The sequence below is a fragment of the Pristiophorus japonicus genome, chromosome 17 (assembly GCF_044704955.1).
Source record: "Pristiophorus japonicus isolate sPriJap1 chromosome 17, sPriJap1.hap1, whole genome shotgun sequence".
In the NCBI taxonomy this organism is placed as follows: Eukaryota; Metazoa; Chordata; class Chondrichthyes; family Pristiophoridae; genus Pristiophorus; species Pristiophorus japonicus.
Window position 1 is genome coordinate 11,620,384 of NC_091993.1, and position 12,122 is coordinate 11,632,505.

General features: G+C 42.3%; 1 protein-coding gene across 1 annotated transcript in view; it reads left to right on the forward strand.

Annotated features, from left to right (window-relative positions):
- The window catches only part of LOC139228325 (ubiquitin carboxyl-terminal hydrolase MINDY-2-like), a 36,757-nt gene extending 24,635 nt beyond the window's left edge, over nucleotides 1–12,122 (forward strand). Inside the window, exons 3-5 of the mRNA XM_070859511.1 lie at nucleotides 1,461–1,634; nucleotides 7,302–7,478; nucleotides 10,068–12,122. Coding sequence (XP_070715612.1) covers nucleotides 1,461–1,634; nucleotides 7,302–7,478; nucleotides 10,068–10,178 — 462 coding nt within the window. The 3' untranslated portion in view covers nucleotides 10,179–12,122. The remainder of the gene's footprint in view (nucleotides 1–1,460; nucleotides 1,635–7,301; nucleotides 7,479–10,067) is intronic.

Sequence of the window (12,122 nt, forward strand, 5' to 3'; positions counted from 1 at the left end):
CCCCCCTTCCCCTTCTCTTTTCTCTTTCTCCCCCCCCTTCCCCTTCTCTTTCTCTTTCTCCCCCCCTTCCCCTTCTCTTTCTCTTTCTCCCCCCCTTCCCCTTCCTCTTTCTCTTTCTCCCCCCCCTTCCCCTTCTCTTTCTCTTTCTCCCCCCCCTTCTCCCCTCCCTCCCCCCCCACCTCACTCCCTCTACCCCCCCCTCCCCCTCCCCTCGCTGTCAGAAACACAGACACTGACAGACAGAGAGATAGAGACACTGACCGAGACACACTGTGGGGGGGACATCCCAGCACGCTGTTGGAGGGCTCCCGGTGCTGCAGTCGGTAAGTAGAAAATGTTTTGTTTTATTGATTTTTAAAAAATTATTAATTTTTTTTTGATTGATTTATTGGTTGATTTATTGATGATTTTATCATTTATTATTGATGGCTCTTTATTTGTAAAACTGAAGTAAACTTCCCTTTAAACCCCCCCCCACCCCCCATTCCCTACACCTGATTTGTAACCTACGCCTGATTTTCTAAAGTGTAGACAAGGTTTTTTCGAACGTACAAAAATCTTCACTTACTCCATTCTAAGTTAGTTTGGAGTAAGTTTTCACTGCCAAAACTTTGAAACAGGCGTAAGAGGCTGGACACGCCCCCTTTTGAAAAATAAATTCTGTTCCAAAGTGAAACTGTTCTAACTGACGAGAACTGGAGCAAACTAAATGCCGAGAATTTTAATTTCTAAGCTACTCCGTTCTACACCAGTTGCTCCAAAAAAATCAGGAGCAACTGAGGCCGAAACTTGGACCCCAAGTGCTACCCACTTGGAAAATTCATGGGTAAAATGCAGAGCATTCTTCCCCCAACCTTTAGGGAATGCCTGCTGTACCAGTGTGAGCATTCCATTTCCTGCACCAACCATCTTTGTGGCCTTTGAATTTGATGTTGAATTTTGTGGACGTCGTATTCAAAAAGACTTGGGTTGTTACAGCCCAAAGCTGTTTCACTTGGCTGCAGTGAGGAGACTGGTTTGTCTGGGCTGGATTGAGTTTCAAGGTTGAAAGGACAATGTTGACAGACTGCATCGTACTGTGCTACATAATTGGACTTTATAAAGAACGTTGTGGTATATTTGTATTAATCACTCAAATCTAAGCTTACTGGGCATAAACAGCAATGTATGTCTGAGGTAACATTTACTCTCAATGATTTTTTTAGGGCACATAAGCTACAGTTTCAAGTTTATTCAGAATGGTGGCAAAAATGCCTCTGCGCATAGCATTTGTCAATCTAGAGGATAGGAATAGTTACGAACTACTGTTCACGAGTGCAGTTAATTAGCTGAACTAACTAAACCTTTCATGTTAGTTTTTTTCGCTGTTTCTTCTATCGATAAAACTCTGACTGAAATGAAGTCCATTTAATTAGTTGTGCTGTTGAAATGTAAACCTTTTTTTTTAATTAATTTAATAGGGTCAGCTGTATCTACTGGTGACTGACCAGGGCTTTCTTACAGAAGAGAAGGTGGTCTGGGAGAGTTTACACAGTGTGGATGGAGATGGAAATTTCTGTGACTCTGAATTTCACCTGAGACCCCCATCTGACCCAGAAACCGTATACAAGGGACAGCAGGATCAAATAGATCAGGTATATCATGAAGAGCAGGCTTTATTCAGATATCGGTTGTTGATGATTGCTTAGAACACAATGTCCACTACCAGCTGCTTTCATCGAACATGCAACTTGAACATCTTTATTAGATATTACTGAGGTCAGGAATTAATACATTGGAGCTGCTCATGGGTTTTGATCTTGTCATCACTCGGGCTATCTTTCAGCTGTAAACCTAGAATATCTAGAGTTGTAATATAATTATTAAGCCTGTAAAGTCTTGTCCCCTCAGTACAGATTCACACGAGGCATGTAGTGAAGTCAAGGTCACTCTGGACCTGCACCTTTATTTCACAGCTCTGGAATGCTGCACTTGCCCGAGACCTGTCCTTATGTACCTGTGTCTTGCAAGTGCACCCCTGGTGGCAAGGTATGCTGGTGGTTACAGGTCATATCTTATTACCGTCATGTATAACATGTTAGGATACAGTTATATATAATAATGTAAGATACATGACACAGCCCACTTGTGTTTATTTACAGATAAACTTCCACAATTGCTGTAGCACATAATTTGATTTTTTCAATGTATTTGATCAGCATCTGTCCTCATACTGTTACAGTGCAGTTAATTTACACACCAGCAACTTGCATTTCTGTAGCCATCCTCGTGCAGCATTTTGACTCCAAGCACTTAACATTGAGGAGAAAAAGGCAGTGGACAATGAGTAGAAGAAAAAGAGGAAAACTGTTGGGGTTGAGAGCGGAGGGCCCGTTTGAAAGAAATGGTCTTGAAAGCAGGAATGGAGGTGTCATTTTAACAGGAGTTCCAAAGGACAAAAGCATAGTGGCTGACTGGCCAGTGATGCAGCAGGAGTCAAGGAGACATGTATTGGAGAAGTGGAGGGTCCATGCAGGGTCATAAGGCTGGAGGAGATGGTTCAACGTTGTTGAGCCATGATCATATTGAATAGTGGTGCAGGCTCGAAGGGCCGAATGGCCTGCTCCTGCACCTAGTTTCTATGTTTCTATGTCAACTGTTTTACTCGAGCTCGTTGCTTGCATCTGCTGCTCTATGGGGTGGAGGGATTTTCTTCTAATGACTAGCGTCACTTGGACCTTTGGTACTAATGACGAGAATCACAAGCCTCACTTGGACCTTTGGTACTCTGCTGTGTCTTTTGGAATATGTGAACCATTAATGAGTTGAGTAGGCACTGTATCTTTCAGGGGGCACTATATTTGGTAGGGGAGGTGGAAATCATTGTGTGACAAGGAAGTTTTAGTGATAGTTCCATGATGCATGTGAGGGATTCCAGCTGCTGTTTGCCAGTCTCCTAACTCACGACCAGACTGGAAATTATATATGTGGTTAGGTAACAGCACTGAAATATACTTACAGTTGTATTGTCACCATGACCATGGATTCCCTATGTGTTTCATTTACATAGCATGCATGCTATAAATTAAAATGCCCATATACTTACTGCACATGCCTACTTATTTTCTCTATTTCACACATTCCTCACCCAGCCACTTCTGTAATATTTTCAGATGCAGTGTCCTGATATCACATTATATCTGGTGTGTGTTTATTGCATAAAGGACTGTGGAACATTTTGATATGTTAAAAGCATTAGAACAGGACAAGTTCATTTTGAAACTTCTAAAAACCATTCATTTGGCACTTTCACTTGTATAGTCTGTTCCAACATCCCACATTGTTACTTGACAATCTCCTATCAATGGGCTCAAAATTGACCAGGAGTTGCTCCATTTTTTTTTTTGGAGCAACTTGATTTTTCTGAAGTATCGTAAAAATCCCCATTTTGCACATTCAGTTAGGATTTTTTTTAGTTTAGTTTTTTTTTCAAAAGGGGGCGTTACCAGCCACCTACATCCGTTTTGGCCATTTAGGTCACTTTGGACAGCTAATAGTTGCGCCAAACTAACATGCCAGCGTATAGTTTGGAGCATAGAAAACCCTTGCATTGAGTTAAGAAATCAGCGCAGGTTGGTACATCTGAGACCATTCGGCCAGAGATAGGGGAAAGGAAGCAGAGAGGACCTTGCAAAGCATTAAACAAAGCACAACAACATTCAAGAAGAAATAAAACTAAGTCCTACCTTCCTATCAAAACTTGGCCCGGGAAGTCAGCGGGCCGGCCAGTGCGGGAGGCTACTTGGTCGGGGATAGGTGCGGGACGATGGAGAGAGCACAGGCCACTGACATCCAAGCAGAAAATGACTTCTAAGACAAACTGCCAACCTGCCAAAGGAGACATGGAACCTCTACTTCCACTGGGTATTTCACTGACTCTGACAGATTCTCTCTCGCTCTCTCCCCGACTCTCTCGCTCTCTCCCCGACTCTCTCGCTCTCTCCCCGACTCTCTCGCTCTCTCCCCGACTCTCTCGCTCTCTCCCCGACTCTCTCGCTCTCTCCCCGACTCTCTCGCTCTCTCCCCGACTCTCTCGCTCTCTCCCCGACTCTCTCGCTCTCTCCCCGACTCTCTCGCTCTCTCCCCGACTCTCTCGCTCTCTCCCCGACTCTCTCGCTCTCTCCCCGACTCTCTCGCTCTCTCCCCGACTCTCTCGCTCTCTCCCCGACTCTCTCGCTCTCTCCCCGACTCTCTCGCTCTCTCCCCGACTCTCTCGCTCTCTCCCCGACTCTCTCGCTCTCTCCCCGACTCTCTCGCTCTCTCCCCGACTCTCTCGCTCTCTCCCCGACTCTCTCGCTCTCTCCCCGACTCTCTCGCTCTCTCCCCGACTCTCTCGCTCTCTCCCCGACTCTCTCGCTCTCTCCCCGACTCTCTCGCTCTCTCCCCGACTCTCTCGCTCTCTCCCCGACTCTCTCGCTCTCTCCCCGACTCTCTCGCTCTCTCCCCGACTCTCTCGCTCTCTCCCCGACTCTCTCGCTCTCTCCCCGACTCTCTCGCTCTCTCCCCGACTCTCTCGCTCTCTCCCCGACTCTCTCGCTCTCTCCCCGACTCTCTCGCTCTCTCCCCGACTCTCTCGCTCTCTCCCCGACTCTCTCGCTCTCTCCCCGACTCTCTCGCTCTCTCCCCGACTCTCTCGCTCTCTCCCCGACTCTCTCGCTCTCTCCCCGACTCTCTCGCTCTCTCCCCGACTCTCTCGCTCTCTCCCCGACTCTCTCGCTCTCTCCCCGACTCTCTCGCTCTCTCCCCGACTCTCTCGCTCTCTCCCCGACTCTCTCGCTCTGACTATTCCAGCGAACATAGTTCTAGCCCGGCATGCGTCATGAGGCCTCTCGGCCTGGGATGGGGCGGGATGAATCGGGTCCCACGCAACAGAGGAGCTTCTGCGCATGCACGAAACCTCCAGTGCGTATGCGGAGAGCTGCCGGCACTGTTTTTCGCGCAGGGCCCTAGCTCCGCCCCCTAATCGACAGACCACGCTGCGGCAAGCCATGGGAGAGGCCACAGAGCAGCCAGAATCTGGAGACATTTTTTCGGCGCTGTTTTCAGCCCACAAAGTCGGCGCTTCTCTGGTGGGTGGGCCAATTTTGAGCCCAACGTGTGTAGTTTACCTTGTATTCTAAAACCTTCCACCAGTGTGATTAAAGATAGCACTGGTAGGAAATTTCAAATGGCAGTGGTAGTCGATGACATGAGAGAAGACTTTGGGTATTTTTTGGACACATTTGAAGTGTAATGCTAGCCTTTGCACTGTTAAAATTAATGTTAATAAATTGCTGGTCTTGCAACTATAGTGGTGAGGGCCTGATATCTGTGTTTGTTGCAGAACTATCCCTTCACCTGTTTACGGTCAGATTTATGGGCTAGTAGTGTTTTCTGTTTTTGGAAAGATTCCACGGCTGCTAGTAATAATGTGTGCTATTTCCTTTTTATAATGGAACTGAGAATGCTAACTTGGCAATATCCATAAAATAAAACTCGTTTTAAATGCTGCTACAGTGAGAGTAGCCCAGATTCCTAGTGTTAGAATGTGGAACTTGCTACACATGGAATAGTTGAGGTGAATCTCATGGAAGTATTTAAGGGGAAGCTAGATTAAAAAAATGAAGGAGACAGGAATAGAAGGATATGATATTGGGAAAGACCGAAGCCATTGTCTTTGGTCCCTGCCACAAACTGCGTTCCTTGGCCACCGACTCCATCCCTCTCCCAAGCATCTGTCTGAGGCTGAACCAGACTGTTCGCAACCTCACTGCCATATTTGACCCTGAAGTGAACTTCTGGCCACATATTCGCGGCATAACTAAAACTGCCTATTTCCACCTCCGTAACATTGCCCATCTCCACCCCTGCTTCAGCTGATCTGCTGCTGAAACCCTCATCCATGCCTTTGTTACCTCCATACTTGACTACTCCAACGCACTCCTGGCTGACCTCCCACATTCTACCCTACGTAAACTTGAGATCACACAAAACTCAGCAGCCGTGTCCTAACTAGCACCAAGCCCCGTTCACCCATCACCCCACCCCTGTGCTCACTGACCTACAGTGGCTCCCGGTTAAGCAACGCCTCAATTTCAAAATGTTCATTCTAGTTTACAAATCCCTCCATGGCCTTGCCCTCCCTATCCTCACAGCCCTTCACAATGTTTGCACTCCTCAAATTCTGCCCTCTTGAGCATCCGATTATAATCGCTCAACCATTGGTGGCCATGCCTTCAGCTGCCTGGGCCCTAAACTCTGGAACTCCCTCCCTAAACCTCTCCGCCTCTCTTTCCTCCTTTAAGACACTCTTTAAAACTTACCTCTTTGACCAAGCTTTTGGTCATCTGCCGTACTACTTTTGTGGCTAGGTTTCAAATGTATTTGTTTTGTCTTCTAATACTCCTGTGAAGCACCTTGGGACGTTTTATTACATTGAAGGTGCTATATAAATACAAGTTGTTGCTGTTGTTTAGATGAAGTAAAGTGGGAGGAGACACATGTGGAGCAAAACACCAGCATGGACCAGTTGGGCCAAATGGTCTGTTTCTGTGCTGTAAATTCCATGTCATTCCGAAAACTGCTTGTTGTCCTGAAACCTAGCATAGTGATAAACTAGCTCTGATCAATCATACCCAGTATCAGGTAGCACTCCACCACCAGAACAATTATACCAGTGAAGATCCCATTTTAATAAAAAGTGAAACCCATTGGTTAAAAATGACTAATCAACCATTACAGTTCCCTTGTAACTTTATTGCTTCTGACTAATGGGGTCATTCAGGTGCATCATTCAGATTTACTTAGGTGCCATTGGATATTCCACATTGTGCTGCTGTCTTGAAGTCATGTTTCAACATCTGTAGCTTCAATCTCCTAGTGCCCAAGATTCCAGCCTGGTGGTTAGTGTCATTATTTTACACACGATTAACCGTCTGAATATTCTGTCCAGCGTGACCCAGCGCTATGCACATTCTGCTACCTGATCAAGCATTTAGACTTGGAAAGGATTCTGATCGAAGTATAGAATCCACACCTGATAGAAAGGGATATGAAAGAGAGTGTTGGATTTTTTTGTTGCATTTTAACATTAAACGAATTACTTTGAAATCACGGTGAATATCCAGTGCATAAAGAAAATTCTTGGAACTTTATAAAGCATGTTTCAGTTTAACATCAGATTTGTCCCTATCCAATATTAGTAGAATTATATTTGCACTTCAAGGGTAATTACTGATCCCCTATCCAGGGATTTCCTGATGGGACATTATTTCTTCTCTCAGGACTATCTGATGGCATTGTCCTTACAGCAGGAGCAGCAAAGCCAGGACTTATCCTGGGAACAGATTCCTGAAGGAATTAGTGATCTGGAGCTGGCAAAAAAACTGCAGGAAGAGGAGGACAGACGAGCATCCCAGTTCTACCATGAACAGGAACAGGCAGCTGCAGCTCAAAGCCAGGTAATAAACTTTTACCAAGTGCAAAACAATTCTATCATCAATGCTTTGATTAATTTTGGTCTCCTACTCCAAGGGAGGATACTGTTGCTCTTGAGGGGGTCCAGGGGCGAGCAGCTGTGCTGTGTCCAGGTATCAGGGTGTCAAAGTATAACAGAAAATGACAGAAATTGGGCTAGTTTCTTTGTTGGAACTTGAAGATTACGAAGGGAATTGGACAAAAACAGGGAGCAAAGTTACAAATCAGTAAGTTGAGAATAAGAAGGGTACTTGGGTGGAATTTTTACCCAAAAGGTAATAGTTGTAAAAAAATTTACTGGAGAAAAGCTTTGAAACAGAGTGTAAAAGGTATCGAGGGACATTTGGATGCGTTTGTGGAGAAAGAAGGTGTTGAAGGATAATATAACGCAGGTCAGCAAGTTTCAGGTATGAAAAAGGAACATGTTTTTTTTGGCTCTAATCGCTTGTTCCTAAAATTCCTAAATCAACTGTGATTCATTGTAGTTGACTGACTAATGGAGAACACACAAGGTCACTATTGTACTACAGTATGAAACAAAAATAATCTTGTTCCCAGGCCTTTTTCCTTTGCTGTATTTGAACTGGTATGAAATGCCATACATTGGCTAGACTCTTTTGATCTTGCTTCCCTTACCTCCTGAGTTGGTATCTGTGTACCTAGTCGAGTTGATAGCTGGAATTCTATGTTGGAAATCACCAGGGCATACTGACTTTGTATTATTTACTCAGCTGCTCAGGAATTCAGTATGCTGATGTGGTGCACCATAGTGAGTGACACGAACTTTCGAGAAAATTACTTTCTAATCAAATATAGTCAAATTATTTACACATATAAAGCTTTAAATTTCACAGGATTAGTGAATTAAAACACATACACCTTAGGGTTTGTTTCCTTTCACAAGTTAAAATATCGGTATAGAGTAACACACAAAATCATGAATTGAAAAAGGACTCTTCCATCCCACCTGTGCTGCTACTACCACAGAGTATATGCAGTCTACCTCATCGTGAACTCGACATTTAATCTACTGAGGGAAATGTCGATACAATTGCTCCCTTTCCTCTTAATGTTAATCAAGTGAACTCCAGAATATCTATCCACTTCCACATCTCCCAATTTAACCCGAGCCAGTAGCCCACCGTGGATGATTCTCTCCCAAGCAACACAAGAATCACTGTACTGGATAACTTTTATTTATATAGCGCCTTGAACACAGTAAACATCCCAAGGCGCTTCACAACATGTTGAGATATTGACCAGGGAGGGAAAGAAAGAAAAAGCGGGAGAAGGAAATGTAAGAGGTCAGAGGCTCGGGTCTGAAGCGGCAACCAAAATGCTCACGCAGATAGACACAGGCGAAAAAACTAAAATAAAAAAGAAATTCAAATGACCTTGCAAATAATGCAATAAGGAGCATACAATAGTAAAATCAGAATAATAAAGATTAATTATAATTAAATATATGCAATAATTATAAATTAAGTTTAAAATTAGAAAATCAGCAATTGAAGCAAATTAAATCGGTTGATGGAATATTTGAGCAATTAGTCTATACTTCTACCTATCCATATAACTTCCAATCAGATATTGATCCAACTCTTTGCTTGAAGGAATGAATCAATTAAATGCCAACTGCTTTTGCTCTGTTCTCTTCTGCAGAATCTTCATTTTCGGAGGAATAAACATTCTTCTAACCTTCAGTCTAAAAGTGAAAGAAAAGGCTAATAGTGGTAGATAATCCCACTGCCATGTTGCACAGCTTTAATTCAAATATAAAAGTAGTGGAGCACAGCAATTGGTGAAATGCATTGCCTGGAAATATTGTGAATACACAGCAACGTGCTGAAGAACTGAGAGCTGGGTGATCAAGAGTAAATTCGCACAACACCCTTTAAAATGAACAAATAATTCAATTGCAATTGACTCAGCATGTGCATTATTCAAAATCTGCATCGGAAAACCTTTCTTTACAATTAATGCTTTTACAGAGGACTATTACTATAAAATTATTGTATTTTTTTCCTATTATCCTCGTCCCAGTCTTTTGTATTTACCCCCGTTCTGGTAGAGATATTCAGAGACCTGCTCCAGGCCTCTTCCATTCCGACTATGTAGGCATTTGCCAGGAAGGATGTGTGAATAACTGACCCACCAATTTTATTTATTTTTGTGGGAAGCCTGTGTACATTTTCCATTTTAATGTGACTCGACTTTACATAGCAGCACCAACTGAGGTTGGGAATAGATAAATTGATTACATTTCTTCAACATTTAAATAACTTTTTTCCACTTTTCCTTCCCCTTGGGGCTCTCCACAATCATCATCCGCAACAATCTGATCAACTGAGCTGTAGCATGCTTCTATTGGGCGGGATTGGGCCTTTTCCAGTTTCCAAAAACTACCAAAACCGTGTTGCAGACGTTTGGATATTTGCTTGAGGGTAGTTGAACTGGGGGTGTAGGTTCAGGATTAGTGTTGTGCTAAAATGACGCTTCCTTTTCGGCATTAAGTTATTAATGTGACTTAAATACTTTACATTTTTTGTGTCTGTTTTCTTCTCAAATTCCAGGAAGGGCAACAATCACAGGCAGCAGCTGCTGGAAGACCACATGGGGCCACTGAACGGAAACAGCGCAAGGAACCAAGAGAAAAAGAAAAGGACAAGTGTATTCTCTTGTGATGGGGGTTGGATTTTACCAGAAACTAAGTGCATAACCCTTAAAAGAACCCGGTGATATGCCGTCTGTGCCTGATCCCTAATTGTTCATATTTTGAGAAGTGGAAGGATGACTTCTTTGATACAGTCGGCCAAACTTTGTTGTATGTTGCACAGTGCACTATATTCACAATGGAATTTCTATGGTATTGATTGATGCCGTTACATTTCATTTGACATAAATCATCGTTTAAAACCTACAAAAAGCACCTTTACATGTAGCCGTGAAATCACAATGCCTCCTTTCTTCATTATTTTGCATTAATTAATGCAATCAGCTAATAAGCTATTTTGGCTAATACTGCCTCAATTTTATTACAGGACAATGATCGGCAGTTTCACAGTTTGTTTAGTTTTAATTCTCTGCTATGTGACAACAGCTAGAATTTTTTTTTAGCTTTCATTAACTGCTACTAGAACTGATTAGTCCAGTGAATTATAGAAAACAAAGGCAAAACATATAAAAATGGTCTTTCACGTGATGGGTTGTTTAAGATGTGCTGACACATATTTTGGTGGGATACAAATGTAGAGCTAGACAATCTTGTGTCCAGATGGATGGTCAATTTTTTTTTCATGAGTTGGTTTTGCTGTATGAGCCATAATAACCTGAAGGAATGCAAGGAGACAGGTTAACATTTGACAATAATGGTATCTCTTGCTTCAAGTTTTCTTTAACGGAACAAATGTGCTGTGTTTTGCATGGTTTAAAAATTGTTCCAACAAAAGTCACTTTTGGGGAAATGTGTGAAAATAGACATTTGAAATGTAAATTATTGGCAAGTTAGTAAACACAATAACAAGTGAATAAGCTTTGTATTTTGACTAAATATGTTTCTTGGCAAATTAGAAGGTAGTGCTTCAAAGTGGCAATGAGACCATAAAGTTAGTGCTAAGATGTGGAAGGTACAAGTCCTGTTGTCAAAGCCTTGCTCTCTTGTCTTCTCGATCTGTTTGACCAGCAACAGCAGCCTGCGTAACAGCAGCACTCTTTACAATGACTTGTATTTCAGTCCTAAATTACATAAGAGTAATTTATCCAGTCCTTATGGTCTTGTATCTTTTCTAATGCCTTCAAATTTATTTGGTCAAATATTAGTCAAGCCCGTGTGCAGTAACTAAGTTATTTTTCTATATGGGACCAATATTCAGAAATGGGCAAATTTTAAAGCATTGTTATGTAGAAACATAACTTTGCTACTGTTACTTGTGGTTTTTGTATGTTAAACATTTATCCTTCCTTTTGGTACGGTAGTAAAATGCTCCAAATATATTGTTCACTGTGACATTGCTGCTGGAACATGCAAGCAAACACTAAACTGTTGATATAGAAGATTGAAGGAAAATTGTCTGAAGGTTCATTTTTATACTGTTGCAGGTCTGCTTCAGATTATGATCGTCATTCTAATAATGTAGCTGTTTTGTGGATTTTAATACATTGACCAGTTTATTTATTTCAATACCTCTTAGGGCAACCCTCAGTTAGTGCTTGAAGCAGGTATACATAAATGTAACCAGAGGAAGATGTACAATCCTTTGGTAACTGAGAGGGAAGAAAATAAAACATCTAAACATGTTTACTAAGACATAAATATTTATTCATTGTGAAATCATTTGTTAAATTATTGCAAGATAGTCATCCCAGGCAATTTGTTTTTTTTTTGGCTTTTAAAAGAATCATGTTGCACTTAGAAATTTCCTTTTATTAAGTTCTTTACCCAGAACAGGTATAGTGAACAAGATTGTTTAGGGGGAACTGCATTGAACTGCCCAGCTATTTTGTGGACTTGCTCACATTTATAATGCATGATATTTCGAGTCGATCAGACAAATGGTAAGTGGTCACAGAAATTCCAATGTATTTGGCTCATTAAAATATATTGATATTAAAAGCACCAGGATATCAAA